Source organism: Rhododendron vialii, chromosome 2a (assembly GCF_030253575.1).
Source record: "Rhododendron vialii isolate Sample 1 chromosome 2a, ASM3025357v1".
NCBI lineage: Eukaryota > Viridiplantae > Streptophyta > Magnoliopsida > Ericales > Ericaceae > Rhododendron > Rhododendron vialii.
In genome coordinates this window covers 16882494-16909279 of record NC_080558.1, presented here as the reverse complement: position 1 = coordinate 16909279, position 26786 = coordinate 16882494, and the positions used below count along the sequence as shown (strand labels likewise).

The 26786-nt window shown below is 38.9% G+C and overlaps 1 protein-coding gene and 1 pseudogene across 1 annotated transcript; both read left to right on the top strand.

The window, feature by feature from the left end:
* Positions 1 to 6: 6 nt before the first annotated feature.
* LOC131311096 (F-box only protein 6-like) lies at positions 7 to 16277 on the top strand (annotated as a pseudogene).
* Positions 16278 to 23698: 7421 nt separating this feature from the next.
* On the top strand, positions 23699 to 24850 carry LOC131317229 (uncharacterized). The gene has a single exon (XM_058346796.1). The coding sequence runs from the start codon at positions 23699 to 23701 to the stop codon at positions 24848 to 24850; it is 1152 nt and encodes a 383-aa protein (XP_058202779.1).
* Positions 24851 to 26786: the final 1936 nt, after the last annotated feature.

Below are 26786 nucleotides of genomic sequence, written 5' to 3'. Positions count from 1 at the left end.
AGTCCCGTCTCTCCCTTTCTCTCCAGAAATACACTACTCTTTTTGCTTACGAAAAAGTTAGGGTTTCGACGACGATGCAGCAACCGTCACCGAACGGAGTACCCCAACAAATGGCCGCTCCTCCTCCTACGTACGACCACCAACAGCAACAGAATCAATACCTTCAATACCAACAGCAGAAACAATAGATGATGGCCAATCAACAACAACACCACCCCCTCAACAGCAGCAACCTTACCCGTGCCAACCGCAGTAACAGCATCTGCATTACCAACAACAACAGCCTCCTCAGGCAGCGGTGGCGGCCGCGCAACCGCAGTACCCGGCGGCTGCCACTGCCCAGCCCGGTGGCGCCGACTTCACTATATTTGTGGGAGACTTGGCTCCTGATGTCACGGATCAAGTGCTGCAACAAACATTCAGTCCGCACTATCCCTCAGTTAAGCGTGCAAAGATTGTAACGGATATGATGACTGGACGGGCGAAGGGCTATGGGTTTGTCAGGTTCGGAGATGAAGGTGAACAATTGCGCGCTGTGCACGAAATGAATGGAAAAGTACTGCTCAACCAGGCCCATGCATATTGGGCCTGCTAACAAGATGAATACGGGTAAGCCAGCCATACCATAGACGTATATTTTGGCTGAAATCAAATACCTCGGATAGCCTTTTTGTAGTCATTGGTGCTTTGAAACTCTTCAAATGTTATCATGTGCTTTAATTATCCTAATTTGGCCTCTGAAATGGTTGCCTGTTGTATTCTTTTTTACAGTATTTGTCTTAGTGCTGTCTGCTAAACATATTGTTAAATTGAATCCCTTCAGTTTTATTCTCTTGATTTTTGGATAAAGCGTCAAGCCATCAACTTTCAAAGTCATTTCCTTCCATTATTCTCGTAGAACTTGATGAATACTATAATACAACTTAGAAAATCATTGTCTTGAAACAGGGTGTTAAGAGGCTCTATAGGGGCAGGGAGCTGATTTCAGTTGAAACGTCAAACTCTTATAGTGTGTGCCCTTACTTAGGCCAGTTTCCTTTATTTCATTACTTTTCCCTTTAATCTACTTTTAATGTTTCTTCACTAATTCGGTTGTCAATCAAGTTATATGTCATCTTGTATTCCAGATTTTCCCTATTCTTTCTCATTTACCAGAAGAGTCGCTGGTTTGTCAGATCAAGTCTTGTGTCATCTATTCTTGAGTCTTGACTTAAAATTTTGCTTTTCCCCTTTTTCGTCCTGCTGTTGCTTGAAGCTTAAGCTTCATTGGATTTTTTTGAAAAATGAGTGTTTGATTTAATTCTGAGCCTATTGAAGACTTTGAAGCTGGAAATTGGGCCGAGGTATTGAATGCTTTGAAGCAACAATGGGTGCTTGTGTTTGCATTGGAATAGGGTGGAATTGAATAGAAAAACATTTCTGGAAAATTGATTGAGACTTAAGGCTCGGTTTGGTTTGGTCATTTACGAAGAATTGGGTTAGAGTGGATAGCATTGTTGGAGCATGGTTCAAGAAAATTGACTAGCTAAATTTAAAAAAAAAAAAAATCACTTTTTTCTTATCTAAAATACGTAGCATTTGTTGTGCATGCTCTAAGACCTCGTTTCTCTATTGGAAGCAACCGAGAATCAATTGCTGCATGATACCCAACATCTATTAAGTGGATTTCGGGAGCAATTATCAAGTTTTTCTCTATCGAATATGGGGATCAATTGCTGCAAGGTTCCGACGACGTCACCCAACGGAGTACCCCAACAAATGGCCGCTCCTCCTCCTACATACAACCAACAGCAACAGAATCAGTACCTTCAATACCAACAGCAGCAACAATGGATGATGGCCAATCAACAATGTTACCCAAATTATGCAACCTAGAGGGGGGGTGAATAGGATTGCTAGTAATAATTACCAATAAAAATTTATCTCTAACAATATATGCAAACAATAAGTATGCAATCAAAATAGAGAGATAGAGAGATAGAACCCGTTTATAGTGGTTCGGTCCGGATTTGTCCACGGTCCGGCCCTACTCCACTTCTCCTCAAGCAATTACTTGAAGGTTAGACTAATCTTTAAAAGATTACAACTTGTAAGTCTTGCGGGTGCTTACAAGAACCGAATGCCTCTAGCTTTCCCGAGGAGCTAGCACAACCGCAAGAATTTTCTCCGAAAACTTCTCAAAAACAATAACACCCAAATTCCAACCCGAATTTGGTCTTCTAAGCTTTCAAGTGTTTGACTCAAACACTCACTTAGGAAATACAAGTATGTGAAGAAGGTATGAAAATTATCGCTCACGACTTGTACAAATTTTCTCTCAAGAATAATATGAAAGTGGAAGAACAATGAGAATTTTTGGCTTTGATCTTTTGAGAATTTGCTCTTGCAATAATATGGAATGTTGTAGCTTGTGTGTGTGTACTCATTAATGAGTTCTTGATGCCTTATATAGCCATCCATATGCTTCCTAGCCGTTGGAAACTAGCCGTTGGAACTAGCCGTTGGAAACTAGCCGTTTGAAACTAGCCGTTGGAAACTAGCCGTTTGAAACTAGCCGTTGGAAACTAGCCGTTTGAAACTAGCCGTTGGAAACTAGCCGTTTGATAGAGTGGTCATCCGGGTGGTCGTCCGGTTGTCACAGCTTTCTGTTCAGACAGCCGGCTTGTCAGCCGGTTCGTCAACCTGTGGCTCACAATTTCATCTAAATAAACCGTTAAAGCATGTATTGAGCTCAATAAAGTCTTTGTAAATATAAATCATGAATCCAAGAGACTTTATGCTATATTTCAAGGTCACGAAAATATTTAATTCGGGAATCGACTTTTCGATAATTTTGTATTTGCCGAATAAAAATATCATTGAATTAATCATCAAAATAATTAATAGAGATGCATATAAATTTTCACAAATTATAATGCATACATTTTTCAACAATCTCCCCCTTTTTGATGATGACACAAAATGATAGTTTTTATTCAAGTAGGAGTTATGCCAATCTCCCCCTTAATACATGCACCAAAGCAGTTATCTATGATCAACGAGTAATAGCAATAATCATCAGATCATAGCAAGCAATTTTTTAAATTTGCCCAAAATGGCAAGATAGATCAATTAAAACTTGGCTTTTTCTCCCCCTGTGACATCATTAAAAAAAAAACTAAAAAGAGAAAAACAATAGGGCCATGGTTCCAGCACCATGCCGCTCTTGCCCTGTAGCACTCTATCTTCGTTCATTGAGAGCTTGGCGTCCTTGATTTTCGTATTCTCGAATAATGGCTGCTACAGCGGCAGCTACAATGCCAATCCAATACCACAGAGTATCCACATTTACATTCCACCCGAACCATGGTGGTATTCTTATTGTAAGTAACGCACACAGCAGAATGAAGATAAAGAGTTGCATCCAAATGGTTTGGATAAACAACCTGAACTCTGCTCGTTCGGCATCTCTTTCGTAAAACTCAAACGGTAACCCTTGCGGTATGTTTGCCATTGCTCGATTTTGAAGGATAGAGATTTGGAGAGTTTTAGGCCGAGAAAGAAGGAGAGATAGATAGATGAGGAGATAGAGAGAGTGTTGTGGAATTTATAGAGTATGAGAGAAGTGTTTGAGGATAAGGGATAGAGATGCGGCGCCGAATTGTTTGAAATGGTGCGCCGAATTGTTTGAAATGGTGCGCCGAATTGATTGAATTGCTGCGCCGAAAGAGAGATAATAGGGGATGCGGCACCGAATAGAGATAGGATAGGGGCGGCGCCGAATAGAGATAGGATAGGGGATGCGGCGCCGAATAGGACAAGAGTAGGGGAAGAAAATTGTGTTCGGGTGTTTATTGTTGTGTCCCCTTAATACATGCTCCCCATAAAAGAGAGCTTTTTAAAGAATGCGAGGGGTATTACCGAGAATGATTATCCCTGCAAGCTTAGAGACAAGAAATTCATATCGGCGAAGTATATAAGAGACAATTTAAGCACTAAGCCATGAAGTTCATACAAACTAAGTGTAACAGACTTAATAAATCAGAGTTAGCAACGCAAAAGCTTGAATAAGTCTCAATCCTCACGGTTGTCCGGTTGGACATCCGCTTGGACATCCGACTGACTGTCACGACCCTGACCCGCCCCTTGAGGTCTTAATCATGACAAATGCCAGTGATTTCTAGCAGAGGGCTCCCAAAAGACAGATTTCCAAAAACCCACGAAATTATCAGCATATAACAGATTTGTTCAAGACTCAAAATAAATGATCAAACTTGATTCTTGTACATCTAACCAACACTTAAACATGTAAAGAATGTAGGAGATCCCTACCTCGAGGGTTAGAAGCAAGCCCGAACATGGAGGAAACCTCAAAGTGCTCCGATCATGATTCTTCTTCGATCAATAGGAAGATCTCGTCGCGTAGAACAACTTTAGTACTTGGGATTTTTCCGAAATCTCATTCTAAGGCGATGAAATCGAAGAGAGAAGTTTGGAGGAGAGGTGAGAAAGAGAGAGAGTCGGTCGAGGGAGTAGAGAGAGAGAAACGTGTGTGTGTCTGCCCGGAAAAGAAAAGAAATATATGTGGGGGAGAATTATCCCCTACACACACCTTCACTTATACACCCATGCATATTACACTTGCATCCCGAACTTCTAAATTCTAGCACATTCGACATCCGAACTCATTCTCCATTTTATATCACAACTCATGCCTTAATAAAACATAAAGAATTATGGAAATAAAATACGGGTCTCTACACTGACAAATGCAGGTTAAGTCCAGAAAACGTTTAAGAGGAGTAGCATTAAAGACCATAAAACTGATTTTCTGCATACCAAACACAGGAAAATGAATCATATGATAAAATGTTTGGAGGGTGATTTCTTTATCAAGATCATTTGTACTCTCCATCAAGTATGATATTTACGAATTCAATCAACTCAACATTGAATCCAAAAAAAAAACTTTTGACATCAAGAACACAAAACTTTTTCATAAATGATTAGACATGCCGAGTTCTCGTCGAATGAAACAAAATTGTTCTTCACCAAGGGGTTTTGTGAAAATGTCCGCCAATTGCTTGTCGGTACTAATAAAGTTAAGTTCAATATCCTCTTTTTGAACATGATCTCTTATAAAATGATGTCTAATCTCAATATGTTTTGTTCGAGAATGTTGAATCGGATTCTTGGTTAAGCTAATTGCACTAGTATTATCACATTTAATAGGAATATGATCATATTGCAAATTGAAATCCTCCATTTGTTGTTTGATCCACAATATTTGGGCACAACAGCTTCCGGCCGCTACATATTCCGCCTCAGCGGTAGATAGAGCTACGGAATTTTGTTTCTTGCTATGCCAAGACACTAGAGAGTGCCCTAGAAATTGGCAAGTCCCACTTGTACTTTTACAATCAACTTTGAAACCTCCAAAATCCGCATCTGAATAACCAATTAAATCAAATGCAACTCCACGTGGATAAAACAATCCTAAGTCATGAGAACCGGCAACATATTTAAAAATACGTTTAATAGCTTTTAAATGCGATTCTTTAGGACATGATTGAAATCTAGCACACATGCAGACACTAAACATTATATCAGGTCTACTTGCCGTGAGATAAAGTAATGAGCCGATCATACCTCGATACATCTTTTCATTGACGGCCTTACCATTCTCATCTTTGTCTAGCTTAGTTGATGTGCTCATTGGTGTGCTCGTTGGCTTTGATCCTTCCATGCCAAACTTCTTAATAAGTTCTTTCGCATACTTGGCTTGGTTGATTAGGATCCCCTCATTAGTTTGCTTGATTTGAAGTCCGAGGAAGAAGTTAAGCTCCCCCATCATACTCATTTCAAATTCACCTTGCATACACTTAGCAAACTCTTTGCACATATTATCATTAGTGGCACCAAAGACAATATCATCAACATATATTTGAATAATGAGCATATCTTTACCTTTGGCTTTAATGAAAAGAGTAGTATCAATTTTTCCACGAGTAAAGCCATTGTCAAGCAAGAATGAACTAAGTCTATCATACCATGCACGTGGTGCTTGCTTCAAACCATATAAAGCTTTTGAGAGTTTAAAAACATGATCGGGGTATACATGATCTTCAAAGTCGGGAGGTTGTTTGACATAAACTTCCTCATTTATGAACCCATTCAAAAATGCACTTTTCACATCCATTTGATAAAGCTTGAAATTTTTGAAAGATGCAAAGGCAAGTAATATGCGAATAGCCTCTAATCTAGCTACCGGTGCAAAAGTTTCTTCAAAATCAATACCTTCTTCTTGATTATAACCTTGAGCAACAAGTCTAGCTTTATTCCTAACAATATTTCCGGATTCATCTAGCTTGTTACGAAAAACCCATTTAGTACCTATAATAGTGTGATCAAGAGGCTTAGGTACTAATGCCCAAACTTTATTCCTTTCAAATTGATTTAACTCATCTTGCATGGCCAAAATCCAATTTTCATCATCTTGAGCTTCCGGAAAGTTTTTAGGCTCAATTTGAGAAACAAAAGCTTGATTTTCACAAAAATTTCTATGAGACGAGCGAGTGGTTACCCCTTTCGAAACTTCTCCAAGAATCAAGTCCTTTGGATGGTTTTGCACGAATCTCCAATCCTTGGAAAGATCTTGGTTGTCTCCCATGGCATCTTGAGGTTGATTAATAACTTCATCTTCTTTGATTTGAGAGCTTTCTACTTGAGTATCACCATCAACTTTTTCTTGAATTGTCAAGTCATGAATCTTATGTGTAATCTCTAAGTCATCATTATCAACAACATCCTTAGTAGCACAAGGATTAGATTCATCAAAGGAAACGTGAATAGATTCTTCAACAAGATTAGTGCGCTTATTATAAATTCTATATGCTTTGCTAGTAAGAGAGTAACCAATAAAGATGCCTTCATCCGATTTTGAATCAAATTTACCCAAGTTATCTTTTCCATTGTTTAATACATAACATTTACAACCGAAGGCATGAAAGTAATTAATGTTGGGTATTCTACCATTCCAAAGCTCATAAGGAGTTTTCTTGAGGATAGGCCTAATTAAAACTCGATTCAAAATATAGCATGAGGTATTAACGGCTTCCGCCCAAAAATATTTTGGCAAAGAGTTTTCACAAAGCATAGTGCGGGCCATTTCTTCCAGAGTACGATTCTTTCTCTCAACTACTCCATTTTGTTGAGGAGTACGAGGTACAGAAAAGTTATGACCAATACCATGTTCATCACAAAACTTTTCATATAAAGAATTGTCAAGTTCTTTTCCATGATCCGTACGAATGTTAGAAATAACAAAGCCTTTTTCATTTTGAACTCTTCTACAAAGTTTAGTGAAATTAGGATAAGCCTCATTCTTATGAGCTAGGAACATCACCCATGTATATCTAGAGAAATCATCAACAACAACAAGACAATAATAGTTTCCACAAAGACTTGGAGAGCGAGTTGGTCCAAACAAATCCATATGAAGTAATTGCAAAGGTCTAGTAGTTGAAACAATATTTTTGGACTTAAAAGAAACCTTGGTTTGTTTTCCTTGTTGGCAAGGACCACAAAGTCTATCTTTTTCAAATTTGATTTTAGGAAGACCTTTTACCAAATTTTTTTTAGAGAGTTTTGAAATAGCATCCATACTTGCATGTCCTAGGCGCCTATGCCAAAGCCAACTATTTTCACTCAAAGCGGAAAAACATTTTATATCACAATTACTTAAATCATTGAGATTAAAAACATATACATTTTCAAATCTTTGTCCAACGAAGAGTGTCTTGTTGCTTTTGTCATTTTCAATGATACATTTGGATTTTTCAAAGATAACACGATTTCCTCTATCACATAATTGACTTATGCTAAGAAGATTGTGTTTTAAACCATTAACAAGTAAAACATCTTCAATAATAGGAGAATTACCTATATTGCCGATTCCTATGATTTTTCCTTTGTTGTTGTCTCCAAATGTGACATGTCCACCATCTTTAGACGAAAGAGAATTGAAAGCCCTCTTGTCACCGGTCATGTGTCTTGAACATCCACTATCAAGGTACCAACTTCCTTCCTTGAGAGAACTTTTGAAGCATACCTACAATAGCACATCAATTCTTGACTTTTGGTACCCAAATCATCTTGGGTCCTTGAAGGTTAGCATTGATACGGTTCTTAGGAACCCAAACCTTTTTTGCATTAGAAGATGAGTATCCTTTCATAGGACATGTAGGAGAAATATGACCAATTTTACCACAATAATGACATGTCAATTTAGAATGGCTAGAAGGAGGAACATCTTTTTCAAAAAGATTTTTGTGTTGAGTGGGATTATAACCAATTCCGGCCTTGTGAAAAGAAACCATTTGTTTTCCAAGAAGAATGTCTAAACTTTCTTTTCCATTAGTGAGTTTTGAAAGAGAATTAGTTAAATCATCAATTTGTTTTTCTAAAGATTCGTTTTTGGAAGTATCCTTCAAATACTCTTTTTCTTTTTCCAAAGAGGTTCTTAAACTTTCATTTTCTTCCTCCAAAATATCTTTCTCTTCAATTAAATCATTTATTTCTAGTGAAAGATCTTTAGCAATCTTTTTAAGAAATTTGTTTTTAGAAACAACCTTTTCAAATTCTACTTTCAACTCTTTATAGGCAATAAATAATTCATCAAAGGAATAGGATGAGTCGAGATCTACCTCGTTTTCTTCGATGGCCATGAAACACAAGTTAGCGACCTCTTGTTGCTCATCGTCCTCATCGGAGCTACTATCGTCACTATTGTCCCATGCGGCCATCATAGCTCTCTTTTTGTCCTTCTTTGAATATTTTTTTGCATATGGACATTCACTTTTGATGTGGCCGGGCTTCTTGCACTCGTAGCAAATGATTGGATCCTTTTTACTATTTTCTTCTTTGCCTCCATCTTTTCTTGAAAATCCTCTGCCTTTGTGAGATGCTCTATTTTTGAGGAGTTTCTTGAACGTTTTTGTGATGAGCGCCATTTCATCATCCTCACTTTCGTTGCTTGAATCCTCCTTGCTTTTTGATTTGCTTGTTGTACTTTTGAAGGCAAGATCCTTAACTTTCTTCTCTTTTTCACCCTTGAGGTTGTGATGCATTTCCTCCGTCATGAGAGATCCCATGAGCTTGTCCATCGTGTATGTTGAGAAATCTTTGGATTGTAGGATGATGGAGGTGGTAGTGTCCCAATTGGTTGGCATGGAACGGAGCACCTTCCTTGTCATTTCGGATTGACTGTAAATCTTTCCAAGAGCTTTTAAACCGTTAGTAATACTAGCAAATCTAGCAAACATTTGAGATATAGATTCATCCGGTTTCATTTTGAAGAGCTCATAGCTATGCACAAGAATATCAATTTTGGACTCCTTAACTTGACTATCTCCTTCATGTGACATTTCTAACTTATCCCATATTTCTTTAGCCGATTCACATGCGGAAACACAATCATATTCATTGGGAGTAATAGCACAAAAAAGAAGGTTCATAGCTCTATAGTTCTTTTCTATTGAAGCCTTTTCCAAATGACTCCACTCATAATCTGGTTTAGGTATAGTCTCTTCTCCAACTTTCTTAGTAGGAATAATGGGACCATTTTTGATAATTTTCCATAGATCATAATCCGTGGATTGAATAAAGATCATCATTCTATTTTTCCAATGAGAGTAATTTTCTCCGGTGAACAAGGGAGGTCTATTGGACGATTGACCTTCGATACAAGAAACATTACTAGTGGTTGCCATGGATCTTAACTCTTAGATGGTTAAATCTACAAACAAGAGCCGAGGCTCTGATACCAATTGTTACCCAAATTATGCAACCTAGAGGGGGGGTGAATAGGATTGCTAGTAATAATTACCAATAAAAATTTATCTCTAACAATATATGCAAACAATAAGTATGCAATCAAAATAGAGAGATAGAGAGATAGAACCCGTTTATAGTGGTTCGGTCCGGATTTGTCCACGGTCCGGCCCTACTCCACTTCTCCTCAAGCAATTATTGTTGAAAAATGTATGCATTATAATTTGTGAAAATTTATATGCATCTCTATTAATTATTTTGATGATTAATTCAATGATATTTTTATTCGGCAAATACAAAATTATCGAAAAGTCGATTCCCGAATTAAATATTTTCGTGACCTTGAAATATAGCATAAAGTCTCTTGGATTCATGATTTATATTTACAAAGACTTTATTGAGCTCAATACATGCTTTAACGGTTTATTTAGATGAAATTGTGAGCCACAGGTTGACGAACCGGCTGACAAGCCGGCTGTCTGAACAGAAAGCTGTGACAACCGGACGACCACCCGGATGACCACTCTATCAAACGGCTAGTTTCCAACGGCTAGTTTCAAACGGCTAGTTTCCAACGGCTAGTTTCAAACGGCTAGTTTCCAACGGCTAGTTTCAAACGGCTAGTTTCCAACGGCTAGTTCCAACGGCTAGTTTCCAACGGCTAGGAAGCATATGGATGGCTATATAAGGCATCAAGAACTCATTAATGAGTACACACACACAAGCTACAACATTCCATATTATTGCAAGAGCAAATTCTCAAAAGATCAAAGCCAAAAATTCTCATTGTTCTTCCACTTTCATATTATTCTTGAGAGAAAATTTGTACAAGTCGTGAGCGATAATTTTCATACCTTCTTCACATACTTGTATTTCCTAAGTGAGTGTTTGAGTCAAACACTTGAAAGCTTAGAAGACCAAATTCGGGTTGGAATTTGGGTGTTATTGTTTTTGAGAAGTTTTCGGAGAAAATTCTTGCGGTTGTGCTAGCTCCTCGGGAAAGCTAGAGGCATTCGGTTCTTGTAAGCACCCGCAAGACTTACAAGTTGTAATCTTTTAAAGATTAGTCTAACCTTCAAGTAATTGCTTGAGGAGAAGTGGAGTAGGGCCGGACCGTGGACAAATCCGGACCGAACCACTATAAACGGGTTCTATCTCTCTATCTCTCTATTTTGATTGCATACTTATTGTTTGCATATATTGTTAGAGATAAATTTTTATTGGTAATTATTACTAGCAATCCTATTCACCCCCCCTCTAGGTTGCATAATTTGGGTAACAAACAACAATCACCACCCCCTCAACAGCAGCAACCTTACCAGTACCAACCGCAGCCGCAACAGCCAACAGATGTATTACCAACAACAGCAGCCTCCTCAGGCAGCAGCGGTGGCCGCACAACCACAGTACTCGGCAGCTGCTGCTGCCCAGCCTGGTGGCGCCCACTTCACTATATTTGAGGGAGACTTGGCACCTGATGTCACAGATCAAGTGCTGCAACAAACATTCAGCCCTTACTATCCCTCGGTTAAGGGTGCAAAGATTGTAACCGATATCATGACTGGACGGGCGAAGGGCTAGCTATGGGTTTGTCAGGTTCGGAGATGAAGGTGAACAATTACGTGCTATGCAGGAAATGAATGGAAAGTACTGCTCAACCAGGCCCATGCGTATTGGGCCTGCTAACAGGAAGAATACGGCTCTATCGAATATGGAGATCAATTGCTGCAAGGTTCTCTGTCTCTCTCTCTCTCTCTCTCTCTCTGTGTGTGTATGCGCGCACGTGTTGTTATTTATGTTAGTTTTGTGCCATAACGTCAATATTAAGCAATGACAATCTGTGGTTATCTGCGGAGTTTGTGAGAGTAGAGAAATTTCTGTTTAAGTGCCAAGTACTTGCCCATTCTTTGTGTTCTTTCTTTCCCCACTTTTTAGGTAAAGTGACATGGTCTTTTGTTGTTTGCTTAGAACAAATAATACCCTTCTTTTTGGCTAGTATCTTACTTCATTTTTTATTATGTGATTGACGGTTTTGTTAACCAATGCCTTAAAGCACCTATTGAGAGAGGTTTAAATAACGAAATTCGAAATCTCATGCATCATGTAACTTTTACGGCATAAAAGGAAAACTTCACTGTTTTTTTTTTTTGAAAGTTCCCATGCTAGTTTATGCTATTGCTATCTATTTGGTTGTGTGAAAACTTCTTGAACGATTGTCAAAGTTCTTTATTTTTCTTGTTGTGGCCTTGTGGGTATATGGAGGTCCTCTGCCTCTAAGAGGCCATGGGAGGATCCTCCATCCCTCAGCGGCCACTGTGACCACTTGAATCCCATGGCTCACATATCACCTATAGAGACGGGCTCGCTAAGGATTCAAATTGCTTGTCTCCCAAAGCTCTAAAGCTCACAATAACTAAGGATTCACATCGCATATCACCTCCTGTGGTCCTGACTCCGAAGTCATTTTAGTAACTGCCATATGCCTGAAGGGGAACCTCATGTACTCTTCCCATTCTTCATTTGTGTGGCACCCACTGTTGTGTTGCAATCTTGCAGCACATAGATTGGTTCAAATTTCTTGCCCTATTTTGTTCAAATTTTAGTGTGCCTAATAGGCCATCCACAACCCGAATAAAAATAAAAAAAAGGGCCCATCCACAGCTTTTGGGGGCTAGAAAGGAGATAAAATTGTGACAATTTCTGCTGTTTTTCTTGTGCTGATTTTGATAGATGTATCTCTTTAAAGCAAAAATGGTTTTCCTTGTTAATCTCTGCATTGCATGGTGGTTAACATTACGATCTAACCTTTTTTTATTTTTTATTGCTATTATTGGATCATCGTCTTTATTCTTGTACAATAGGCATGTACAATTTCTTGCTTTATATTAGGCCTGTAAATTTTGGATTCTGCCAATGGGTAACAAATTTAACTTCAAATTTGACCATCTAGATGTGTTTTTGTTGAGAACTAGGCAGCACATACTTAGGGGCCGTTCGGTTAAATAAGTCACTTGGCTTATATTTTTTTATTCAAAATTTTTTCGCATTTGTTAGTTTTTTGTCAATTTTTTGGGGATTATTACTTCTTCATGAAAAGAGGAATCTAAAAAGTAAAAAATTACGATCGAAATCTAATTTTTTTTGAATAAAAACGAAAAAATTGGCTTATTGGCTTATTTTTGTCTTTAATCAAAAAAATTAGGTTTCAATCCTAATTTTTTATTTTTTAGATTCCTTTCGTCATGACGAAGCAGTAATCCCCAAAAAATTGACAAAAAACTAACAAATGCAAAAGAAAATTTGAATGAGGATAAAAAAATAAGCCACATGGCTTATTTAGCTGAACGGCCCCTTAATATCACTATATATGGAGTTGTGCGCACACACAATTGTATTTGTGGCTCAAATGATTTTGAATGCGAGTCTTATAAAATAGCCACAAAGCAACGTGTTTCTGATTTTGGATCAGTTTCACAACTCACAAGTTGCTTTGATTTCTTAGGAGAATGTAATCTGTTGGCATCAATTTGCTTTCGCTCACTCCTGTTATTTGCTAATTATGTAACTTGGTAAAATGAATTTCAGTTTTTATTTTAAAGTGCTTAGGGTATGTTTGGAACTTGAGGAAAGAAATGGGAAGGAGGAAAATTAGAGGGAAAGTTAGAAGAAATTGGATAGAAAATTGAACTTATTTTTGAAACTACCCCTTATCTTTCTCTAGGACCAAACCATGGAAAGAAAAATTCTTAAATTTTCTCTTCTTTGTCATTTCTTTCCTCAAGTTCCAAAAACACCGTTAACGATGGGGTGCACAAAAACTCATAAGAACTGCCAAACAGTTCCGGACCAAAGTAACCAAACCGTAAGGTTTTTGTGGTAATTCTGGTCCAAAACATTAACAAGTAACCATTAGGGTTGTAAATGAGCTGAGCAGCTCGCGAGTTCGGCTCGGTAAGGGCTCGGTTCAAATGATAAATGAGCGAGCTCGAGCTTGATTTTGCGGCTTGTTTGATAAACGAGCCAAGCTCGAACCTAGCAGGGCTCGGCTCGGCTCGAAATATATAGGTTCGGCTCGGCTCGAACATGCCAATATTCGGTTCGACTCGGCTTGTTTAGCCAATTTTTCAATATTAAGGCTGAACTATTGACACTTGACGAATTCGAGCTCGAGTTCGAGCAGAGCCGGCTTGTTTATTCCAGACCGAAAACTAACGAGCTGAGCTCGAGCTTTGTACATGCTTGGCGAGTCGAGCTCGAGCCGAGATTTTCCGGCTTGATTCGAACTCGAGCCGAGTTCGAGCCATACGAATTCTGATTGAGCCGAGCTCGAACATGCCAATATTCAGTTCAACTCGGCTCGTTTACACCCCTAGTAACCATTCAATCTGGTTTGCTCATCAGATTTTTATCTTTCTATCTTAAAGATCTCTCCTGCCCTTAATCAGTTGTTATCAGTCTTCTATTGGTGAGTAAAGAACTGTCGTAAAGCTTGTTCCTTTGAGCTTCTTTGAGCTCGGACAGTTTGAACCTTCGAAGGAAGCATAGGAGGAGTAGCCTTTCGAGAGGGATCTTTCCTTTAGTTTCAGAGGAAATAAGTATCATATGTCAGAAAGCAAAGACGAGTGGCTCTCGTCATAAGCTTATTGAAGCCAAATATAACCTGTTATTTATATCCCCATATGAAAGTTGAGAACAAATATTGCTACACCATACTTCGATATCTTTTGACTGCAGTGGTTACCTTAGTGGGCCGAGCATTGGACTTCTTATTGTGGTTTGTGATTCAAGTCTCAAAGTGCAGACTAATGGTGGAATTCCTTTAGTTTTTAAAACTGCGAAATCTCTGAGTCATGTGCAAGTCACCCCTTGTCCAATCATAGTTTTTAAAACTGAGAAGTCTTTCATTCAAAAACTGGGGTATCTGACTTTCTAAAAACTTGATGATGTCTCAGTTTTCAGAACTGTGAAGCCACACCACGACTAAGTTCATTGACTTTTGCACAAATTTTTTTGAAAAATAACACCTGTTTTTAGGAGATGTTTATCATGGAAGAGTTAGGTTCTACGTTTGTAAACTGTAGAAGTCTACCCATAGCATACCACAAATGGAATGATAAAACATCATTTACTAATAGGGGGACCACTCCGGTGATAATAAAAGCCCTGGGGGACCACTTTGACAGTCAAACTCCAATCACTATCTGCTAGTTGCCTGTTTTTTATCTACCATATCTATTGTATCTTTTTACTATTCTTTCTTCTTGCCGGTTAATAGAAGTGTATTTATATTCGTTATTTATTTCAGTTTACCTCAAATAGTTGCCCAGACCACATGGAACCACAAGTTTGGAAGGAACTTCCTGAAAAGTTTCAGGAAGCTGTCCTTGCAAGACTACCTGTGGCCACGGTCTTCCGTTTCTGCGCGGGCTGTAGGAAGTGGAATTCCTTTCTGACCTCTCATTGGTTCCGCAAGCAATTTGAAGAACTCCAACAATCCTGGCCCTGGATTTATGCCGTCTTTGATGATCAGCGTGATACAGCCTTATATGACCCTTCTATGAATAAATGGCACCGCTGTACCACCATCCATGGCGTGCCTGATATATTTGTCTGCCCGGTGGCTTCAGCTGGTGGCCTTGTTTGCTTGATGGATGTTTTGTTCGGAAGATATTACTTCGGGAACCCTCTTACTCAATCTTTCAAGGAGTTGCCTGTGACAGGTGACATCCCATCCTATGTTGCAGTGGGGATGACTCTTAACTGTGGATTGACTAGTGGGGGCTATAAGATTCTTCAATTAGGTTTACACGGGGACTATGAAGTTTATGACTCCATAGAGAACTCTTGGAAGCATACCCTTCGATGTTATGCTGAATTTGTCACATCACTGTAGGTGGGCCCAGACAGTGTCCATTGGTGACACGATCTACTTCCTAAGTTCCTACCCTGAAGGGATCGTGTCTTACAACGTGGAAACACGTGTTTGGCAGCAATTTGCTGTGCCCACACCTACCCATTTGGGTAATGACCCAGTAATTGCGGAGTGTGTGGGGAAGATCCTGCTTGTGGGGTTTCTGACAGATGAGAATGTTGCTTCCACGTGTGTGTGCATATGGGAGTTGCAAAAGGAGACCCTCGCGTGGATGGAGGTTGACAGAATGCCAGAAAGGTTTCATGAAAGGCTCAGTCTTGTGTTTTGGTTTGGTAACAAAGGAGGTTTACTCTTGTTGTGCATGTGCGTGCCATCGAGGCCAATCTACACCCTGATTGCTTACAATATGGTGGCGAGGGAATGGGTGGAGGTTCCAAGTTGTCTGCTGCCAGGGGGGAGAGAGCATTGGGAAATTGATTATGCCATGGCATTTCACCCTTGTCCTATAGCATCAGCTTAATTTATAAGTCATCCTTATTAATTGTGTCTTCGTATCTAGTAGTCGCTAAAATCCACTCTTTGTGGATTGTGGTAATGAAGTTGTTAGCCCAAAGGTTTCTATAGAATACGTTATTGATTTTGATGATAACAAAATATATTGGAATTGAAATATAATTAATATTGTGATATTTGGTACTCATTTGAATTCATGTTTATTTTGTAGGATTTGGTTAAAGTACACTGGAAACATTGCTACACCAAATCACTATCTTCAATAGCTAAGATAAATTGAAAGGAGGAAGATTATGGACAAATCTTCTCCTAACTTAATTGGCTAGAGATTGATTCAAATGGATGAGTTATCGGTTTCATGATTTTATATTTCCATCGGCTAATGGAGCTTCCCAAGTTACAAATGGATTGCACATTTTAGTGGCAAAGAAATGGAAACTACAAGAGTTGATTGGCTACCTAAATTGGTTCTAACGGCTAAATGATGGGCTCATTAAAAAAAAAAGGAAGATTGATTTCCTGATTGAAGAAATCAAGAATGGTAAGGGAGGAGCCTGTTGTGTCTAACGGTAAAAGTTCTCCAACAGTCATATTCTTTGAAGAATAAAAAGAGAAGCAAGAGGAAGCATTACACAGAGAACTTTCGAAGGAAATTGCCGTAAGCATCACTTGAAAATCTATCAGACATACAACTACACTTCATCTTGATATCTATACACTTGTGTGTGAGAGAGTTTGTATTTTGATCTTCATTGTAAAAGGGATTGTACACCCTTGTTCGTACTCTTGTGAGTGTTTATCCTTTTGTGAGTGATTACTTTTTGTGAGTGGTTTTAGAGAGCAAATCACTTGGTGATTAGGTGTTACTAGCACCGGAGTCAAAACTAGTTGAGTTAGGTGTGACTAGCACCGGAGTCAAAATTAGTCGGAGCGATTGGGGATAGATTGCTCGTTGTAAAGGTTGTCTAGCACCCGCGAAGCTAGAAGATTGTAACTATTGGAGATAGTGCAGCAAATCCAAAGTTGGACACTTGGGGAGTGGACTAGGCCGTGAAGTTACGGATCGAACTACTATAAATCCTTGCGTTCGATTTTCTCTTCCCTACTCTCTTTACTTTCAATTTTGCATATCTATATCGCATGAGTAAATTGATATATTATTGAATAACAAGTTGTGGTAGAATATCTTGAATAATCAGTCAATTAGTTTTTTAAATTTCGCATTATATTTGAGATACCCAATTCACCCCTCCTCTTGGGTTGCTATTTGGACCAACAGAAGTGATCCTCTAGGGAACCCTGATGGTATTAATTAATTCTTGGAGTACTTTTTTTTTTTTGGGGAGGGGGGGGGGGGGGGGTGTGGTGTGTGGTGGTGGTGGTGGGGGTGTTCTTATATTGACATCTTCTAGGTTAATTTAATTTCAGAAGACAACATAATCCAATCACTCTGTTAAGCTTTTGTTTTGGTGGTTAGAATGAAGTTGTCTTTGTTAATTTAATCGATGGTGGTTGCCTGGTTGGTTGCTGCTTCTGTGGCTACTTACTCCACCATCTCTCTCTCTCTCTCTCTCTCTCTCTCTCTCTCTCTCTCTGGGATTGTGCTGCTTTTACTTCTCCTTTTGGTTTTGTTTGGAATTAGGGAAAGAAGAAGAAAAGAAGGGAAAATGATTATGAGGGAAATGAGAGGGAACGTGAGACGGAAATTGAGAGAAAAGTTGAACTTGGATTTGAAAATTTCCTCTATTTTCTTGGAACCAAACTAGGGAAGGAAATTTTGTAAAATTTTTCCTTCCTTTCCACATCTTTCCACAAGATCCAAGTTCCAATTGTTCTTTATAACAGCCAAGTAAGTCATTTTCTTCTTTATAACATCTAACAAAATTTTCCCTTCCTTCCCGTACCGTTGAAAAGAATTTAATATTAAAGAACAAGAAAAGAACTTAATCTCATATATTTATATTTGGTTCTTCTGTAGTTTTTTTATTCTCATCTTTTGTTGCTACGAATAATTAATCTTATGAATTCGGATAAACATTTATAAGTTTAACTAGTCCCAAACTCTTCATTAATCTTAAATTCCATATAAATTTTGCTAAGATGCAGTTGATTAACTAGTCCCAAACTCTTCCTTACTTGAGTGCGGTTGGATCTGGAGAAAACTTCTATGGTAAAACGGAGGATTTTGGAGCCTTGAAAACGGAGGTAACCCCTTTGAACATGCTCCTCCAAGTGGTGGAGGGTTTGTGATGGCGTGATCCCACGGCACCATATTTGTTACCAAGAATATCTGCCCACAAAGGCTTTTTTGGGTTGGTGTATCTCTGATTGAGGGTGGCCATCGCGACTTGATTGACGAGAAAGTTATGCCGGGTGCCAAGGCCCCCTAGATTCTTCGGTTTGGTCACTTTGTTCCAGTTGACAGCATAGAGTTTTCTCTTGACGTTTCTAGTTGAACTCGAAAGGAAGTCACGGTTATTTTTGTCAAGGAGTTTGGTGACACTTGGGGGGCGGAAGTTGCAGTGCGTGATGTGACCAGGAATTCAGGAGGCATTGACACAAGGGTGGTACGGGGCACAAAGGAATGGTCTTTTTCCTTTTGAACCCGCGAGCTTGTTATGCATTGTATCAATGACGATCGAGTTTGTAAGAGTGCAAGTGGGGTCTGCCGTGGTGAGTTGGACAACCCACGTAGGTCCCAAGAGATAATGTACGTTTTGGGAATATTGAGGAGGGAAGACAACCCGTTGCTCGGAGAAATTATTCGTTGCCCCAAGGGCAACACGTCATCCATGCCTGGTGGTGCCTTTCACCAATCAAAGCCTGCCGTTTGGGAGAAAATATTGGAAAGTCTGTCACTTTGATTGAGACATCCTACTGACACATTTTTCACTCTCCACTGTACAACCTTCTCTCTCTAAAATAGCAAATAGGCGTGTAAATGAAAAAAAAAAATTTTGAATTGCCCAAAATTGTGTAGACAAAAAAAACTTAACACATTTTAGCACCTTGTTTCCATTAACAAAAAAACACAAAAAATTTAAAGCATTTTACCAATTGGTTTCCAATAATAAAAAGAAGTTTCACTCACACACCTAGTAAAAAAAAAAAATACTACCGCAAATAATAACTTGACATTTTTCATCAACTTAATTTAGGTTTTGTTCTTTTAAATAAGCCAAAGTGGCTTATTTTTTGTCCTTATTCAATTTTTTTTCGCATTTGTTAGTTTCTCGTCAATTTTTTAGGGATTATTGCTTCGTCATTATGAGAGGAAATCTAAAAAGTAAAAAATTTCGATCGAAATCCAATTTTTTTAATAAAGACAAAAAAATTGACTTATTGGCTTATTTATTATCTTTATTCAAAAAAAATTAAGTTTTGATTGAAATTTTTTATTTTTTAGATTCCTCTCAATAATTCTCAAAAAATTGACGAGAAACTAACAAATATAAAAAAAATTTGAATAAGGACAAAAAATAAGCCACTTTGGCTTATTTAAAAGAACAAGTACTACGAGAAACACTTAACAACTTTTCAACCACAATTAAAAATCTACAAAATTTCTACTAGCAGAAACACGCTCTAAGAAGACCCGCCCTGTTACTCTAAGATTTTTGAGCTTTTTCTTATTTTGTTCTTAATAAAAATGTTTTGTTAACAAACTTTTTACTTTTACCCTAATATTTTTGTTGTAATATCCGAGAGGCTTTATCTTGGATATTGAAGGTAAAAAAAAGTCATAATTTTTACTTTAAGCTGATTTTTTGGGCTTTATGATGAATATTTTTAAAAATATTTGGATTAAAGTCATAATTTTTCTTCTGTTATTCTCGTCGAGACGAATCAATAATCCACAAAAGTTTGTTGCAAAATTAAATTTTTTTTATTAAGGGCAAAACAAGAAAAAGCTCAAAAATCTTAGCGTAACAGAGCGGGTCTTCTTAGAGTGTGTTTCTGCTAGTAAAATTTTTGTAGATTTTTAATTGTGGTTGAAAAGTTGTTAGGTATTTCTCGTCGTAAATAAGTTGATTAAAAATGTCTTATTATTTGCGGTAGTATTTTTTTTTTACTGAGTATGTGTGTGAAACTTCTTTTTATTATTGGAAAATGCCTTAAATTTTGTGTGTTTTTTTGTTAATGGAAATGAGGTGCTAAAATGTGTTAAGTTTTTTTTTTGTGTCTACACAATTTTGGGCAATTCAAAATCTTTTTTTTTCATGTACACGCCTATTTGCTATTTTAGAGAGAGAAGGTTGTGTAGTGGAGAGTGAAAAATGTGTCAGTGGGATGCCTCAAATAGTGACAGACTTTCCAATAATTTCTCCAAGACGGCAGGCTTTGATTGGTGGAAGGCACCACCTGGCATGGATGACGTGTTACCGTTGGGGCAACGAATAATTTCTCCGTTGCTCGAAAAAATGATCTTGGATTCCTCAAAGCTGATTTTTCTGGGGGCTTAATTTGAGGAAGTGGTAGAAATGATTACGGATGGTAGTGATGGTGTGGCAGAATCGTAAAAATTGTACTCCATTAAACTGTATTGAAAAGTGTAACAAGTGTACTGGAGTGGTGGATGCTTTTTTGTCATGATCTCCTTTTGAAATTGCTGAATGATGCTCTAGATTCCGCTCCTGTCAATTTGTACGTCACCATGAGACACGCTCGAAAGAGGGTTTTTTTTTTTTTTTTGCCATAGTTTATGCATTAATGGGCCTTAGCGGAGGGTTAGTATGTTAGTCAACGGAAGTTAAGAGGCTATCCATAGCCTCTGAACTTCAAACCTACTCCTCGTGGGCCTCGAACACTGGCCACCATTGAGAAGACACATGATCAAACCAACTCAACTAAAGTTTGGTTTCTCGAAAGAGTTTAGGGATGTAAACGTTTTATATCTCGTCACCAAACAGCGCCAAACATGCTATGTAGAGACCCGTAAATTTCCTTATTTTTTTTTTATATAAATATTTTATAAAGGGATAAGTGATGGTTTAGTGTGGAGATTGTGGTTGTAGGTTAATGTGCAAGAATATGGAAATTATGGGTGTTAGTGTAATATAGTGCATGTGTGTATATGTGTGTGTGTGCCAGGAGAGAAAATTCATTTTCTCTCCTCCCTCTCCATCTCTCGGTTCTCTCTCTCCTCTCCCGGCTCTCTTCATCTCTCTCACTCTCTCACCCAAAAACTCGCCTCTAAACTCAAAACCCAAAACTATCAACCTCAACTCCATTTTCTACTTGTGTAATCGGGCTCGTATCGCATTGGATAGAGCTCGGTTCGGTGTATTTAGCTCGGTTGGGATTCCGGAAGCTAGGGCTTGCATAATCTCTTTGGTTTCGGCTTGGATACTCGAGGTAGGGAATTCTACCTCTCTTTATATGTTTTATGGGTGATTTGGTGCATGAATCGTGCTTGTAATGTCGTGTTTAAGTTTGGATTGAAAATTCGCAGTTGCTGTTAGAATTGTCTGTTTTTCCTAGATTCCTACCGGTAGGCCTGTCCTTTCTACCGGTAGAACGTTGTTACTTCACCAGAAAATCGATTCCCTACCGGTAGGAGCCTTTTCCCTACCGGTAGAACAATTGAGGAATTTCTTCGTAACCAGCTCAAACGTACAGCAGCAGCTCAAAAGCTGCTCAACGTATCGAACTTCTACCGGTAGGAATTCCATACCTACCGGTAGGTCAAGCACAAATTCGAATGTTGACCTTTCTGTTTCCAAGTTCTACCGGTAGGACTTGCTTGCCTACCGGTAGGTTGCGTGAATTGGAGTTTCTACCGGTAGGACTTGTTCACCTACCGGTAGGTCTAGGTTCTACCGAAATGTTGGCCTTTCTGTCTTCAAGTTCTACCGGTAGGACTTGCCTGCCTACCGGTAGGAGACTAGGAGTTTGAGCTGCTTTCAGCTGCTTCCTTGAGCTGCTGCAGTATCTTTCAGCTGCTTTCCTATATCCTTCAACTCGCGTGTCGAAGCTTTTCATTGACTCTATTGGGTTCGTTTTCGCATCATTTCTAGTGTTTGGAGAATAATACATATTTCATACCTAAAAACATGCCCGATGGACTTGAATGAACTTATTGAGTTAATTATCACGGAAACTAGGATCAACGGATTGACTTTAATGGATTACGAATATAATGTGATATGCTACCTCCTAATTTGAACTGAAAACCGCAGTGAGTAGTTGATGCGTGGGTCATGGGTTTAACTTGAAGTAAAAGGTTAGTAGATCGCTTAAAGGGGAATTAATGACGGTTTCAGAACATGTGAATAATAAGATGACAGAAACGGTAGCTAATCAATGAAACGAGAAACATGTAATGTAAGGATTGATTTCTATTGAACCTGAAGCTGGGAACAAAACATGTGATCAAATGTACGGGGCCTAAAGAACCCGGAATGAAAATCGGATATACGGGGTCCTGAGAACCCGGAATGAGAATTGGATGTACGGGGTCATTATCACCCGGAATGTAAATTGGGTATACGGGGTCCTAATGCCCGGAATGTCTTTTGATTGATATCGTGATGCGACGATGTGAAGGATTTCTTGTGTGCCCATCAAGGATCCATAGGGAACTTATGAGATACTAAGCGGTTGTAACGTAACCATATGAGGTGGATGCGTGAAGATCGAAAGATGAGTAAAAATGAATTCGAAGGACAAAGATAGGTTAACTGTCAAGAGTGAAGTGTTCGTTTACGTTCTAAATTTCTAATATAGTACTTGTGTCTCATCCATGCTCCCTTTGTTATTCGAAAGTCTATGTTTCATCGACATCTTTCATCTCATTTGCATATAGAGTTTGCGTAGACTTTTCTACTGGGCTAGTGTAGCTCAAGCCTTATATTATTTTCAGGTGTTAACCCGGAACCATAGCTTGCATTGCTTGGCGTGCTTGGAGTGTGGACATTATTTTTGAAAGTTAACCGAAGGAGTTGCCTATTCATCTTTGTAAATTTATTTTGAAAGATGTATTTGTAACTAAAATTGTAATTCTTTTGACTCGAAATATTGTAACCACTAATTCTTTTTCGAACTTCGCTACTTATGATAATCTGGGGCCGTCGAGCCAATGTAGTAATATGTTGGAACATTATGGACTTGGAAGCTTAATTGAGGGAATGGGAACACAGTGATCTTTTGGGTACAGTACGGATATTTGTGAGTATTTTTATTATGAAAATCATTTATAATTATGTTAAAATTCGAGGACGTGACAACTTGGTATCAGAGCGTCTAGGTTTGAATACTTTGAGACCGTGGGGAGACTTTAGTCTCATGGGTTCAAAATCATAGCAAAATTTTTACATGATATGTGTGCTTGCAGTAAGGAGTCAGTACATAGGCATTACATTGCATTTACGATAATGTAGATTGTCAAGGCATGGTTGGCTTGTGTTGGGAAAGTCGGACGTTTAGTCTCACGATGTAGTCGTGGTTGTTATTGTTGATAGTTGTTGTCGTTGATTGTGTTATGTTTTCAATCATTGTAGCGCGATGCCTCCGAGACGTCAAAATAACCTTGCTAGGGAAATTGTAGCGGCACTTGCAGAGTCAAACCTTCTGAACCCAGCACTTAGGGCTAACACAAATGACCGTGCCATGGAAGCAATGAGGGCATTCCATCGTATGAAACCACCTCAATTCGATGGGGAGAGTAGCGATCCTCTTGTGGCCGACCATTGGCTTGCACAAGTTCGTAAAATCTTTAACGCTCTTAGGATTACTGAAGATGACCTACGAGTGAGCATTGTGGCCATTCAACTTACTGGCGAGGCGAATGAGTGGTGGGAATCAGTTTTAGGAGCAAGAAGAGACATTAGGAGAATGTCAAGGACGGTTACTCGAATAAATGAACCTGATGCAGAGAACTTGACTTGGGCTGAGTTTGAAGAACTCTTCGAGAATCAATATTTTCCAGAAACGTATCGCGAGCAACTTAGAGAACAATTTGAGAAACTAGAACAAGGTAATATGACCGTCTCCGAATATGCTACGAAATTTCAGTCTCTGTCCCGTTTTGCTCCGGAATTAGTGGCATCAGAAGAAAGAAAGTGTAGGCGTTTTGAGAAGGGATTACACCCATCCATTAAGTTGTTGGTTGTGAGCCAGCGCATTGGAAGGTTTTCCGAGATTGTTGAATGTGCAAGGAGTGTTGAGAATCCAGTGGGTGCGCAGGGAGAACCAAAAGTGTGGGAAACTAAGCAACCGACCTCTAGTGCAAGTTTGCCTTCGGGAAGTTCTGAGAGCCAAGGGAGAAAGCGACAGCGAGAACCACATCAATCATTGCATGTTCAACAGAGTTTGGGGCCGCCTACTTCTTCGGGAAGTCATGGAGCTTTTGTCAGACCACAAATTGTGTGCCATCGGTGTGGTCAGTCAGGTCACTTTCGTGCTCAGTGTTCGCAACAGCGGAAGACATGTTTCATTTGCGGTGCACCTAATCATCTTGCGAGAAGATGCCCTCAAAAAGTAGGAGAGCATAGTGGGCCTAGTTCAGTGAGACCAGGGCAGAGTCTAGTTCGACATCACTCCCAATTCCAGTCTACTTCGGGTCAAGGGTCACGCGCTGAGCGAGGAGCGAGTTTTACCATTTCTCAAACTCCAGAGACACCAGATGTGTGGGGTAATTTCTCCTCTCTCGTTTAATCCTTTGCTAGGATTCTTTTAATTTGGGAACATATCATCTTTCCGTGGTTTGCATCTTTTCTTTTACTTGAATTTGAACACCAAGGATTCCTAGACCATTCTTATTTGTTGAGTAACACCTCCAGATAGTATTAGCCGAGACAATGAGTTGGTTGTTTCAGGTTATCGTTTTGTCTGTGATCTCAGTGTCTTACGTGAGGTGAGGTTTGGTCTTGTCTTGAGAAAAGATTGGCTATGCCAGTGATTGCTTGCTATATGTCGAGCGTGTCTTCATCCGAGTTTTTCTTTTCCCGCTCTTCTCTCTATGGTTTAGTTGAACCTTGATTGAAAATTGTATCTGGGCTTGCTATCCATGAAGTCGTTTGTTCATTAGCTTGAATAGATTTTGACATCTGCATCTATTACCACACGATCCTTTCAAGTGCTACTCTGTGCTACACGAATCCTTGTCATGAAGTACCATGTGGTGTACCTACTATTGATTTTGAAGTAACTATTGTTGAAATCTATGAGTACTTCTCGTCTATTATTCTCATTCTACCCCTTATGTTACGATTCATGGTATAAAATCTCGTTAGTCGAATTGAAATTCTATTGCTATGGTTACAAGTTTCTTAGTTTGCAGTAGCTATTCACTTGATCTCTGTTGTTACAACCCCTATCTATTAAAGCTAAGTTAGTAGTGATGTCTTCAACGACATCGCATCCTTTTGTGTTGTCAAATTCAAATCTTGTTGTGATTGTGGCCTCTCTCGGGCGTTTAAAAAAAAAAAAAAATCTGATATAGTCCTCAGCCTTGGAGGTACATAGTTTGTTCTATACTATTTCGTTCTAGATTATCAAGAGTTATGCACCTTTCGGTATTAGTCTAAGTATGGTTGCGCATCATTCGTTAGTTTTGGCGCTATCTTTCATATTGTGCTCATCATTGGTATCAGGATACTCGTTTGCCAAGGCGTATGTACTAGTTTTCTAGACTCGTGGACTAGTGGGGCAGATGAAGTTTCTTTTCCTAGATTCTTGGGTTTATTATGAGTTGGTGCATTGAGTTTGTGGCCGCTTTAAAGATTTTCCATATTCCATATTATACAAATTCATTGGTGCCATTAGATGCGGACTTGCCATTTTTGCCTACTTTAGCATTACAGTTTGTTGTGACTCCTCAACGTTGAAGTTACGAGATCTGAACTTACTTTTGCTTCATATCGGCTTGCTCAATTAGACTTTATTGATTGGTCTAAATTCCATCATTGCTGCTACTGGTCTATTTATTGAAAACTGCTACTCTACTCAAGTTCTTGTGTCTTAACACTCACTTATTGGAGACAAATTTTTGGTGACCTATTGGTTGATATTGATTTATAGTTATTGTTCGATTCAAATTCACTTGTTGTAGTTGGTCTCTGTCATGTTCAGATTTGTAGCCTTCGTGGTAGTCCCTTGACTCTGAAAGCATAAAACTCATTCTATATTGCTCAATTTCACTCTGTTAGAAGTTTTGCTTGTCCTTGGTATTAAACACATTGTCAATCTTGCCTCAGTTTGTTTACTTAATGAGCTGTCCTGTTGCTATGTGCTTGTCCCCAGTATTGAAATCTATCATTTGCAAGAGATTGTTCATAAACTCATTTGGCTTGTAGAGCAATAAAAAGGTTATGATCGGTTATTTCTATGTTCCTCGGTACGTTGAGTTGGGTGTTTAGCGAATTTAAAGATTTCATGTGTTCCTTGGATTCCGGATGCCTCGTCTCCATTCTTTGAGTCCTTGATCAGTGTTGTCTGAGTCTTGAAGCTCATTGTTTCGTTTGAGATAACCGAAGGATGATGTTGACCGTTGTTGATACCCCCTTGTCATTCGAAGTGGGAGGACGTATTTCGTAAATTATTGCCGCGTTGAGGTTAGTTTCGTTGAGGCAGAAAAAGGAGGAGCTTTTAT

Excerpts from the sequence above, each read along its gene's own strand:
- LOC131317229 (XM_058346796.1), top strand. The coding sequence starts at position 23,699 with ATGCCTCCGAGACGTCAAAATAACCTTGCTAGGGAAATTGTAGCGGCA.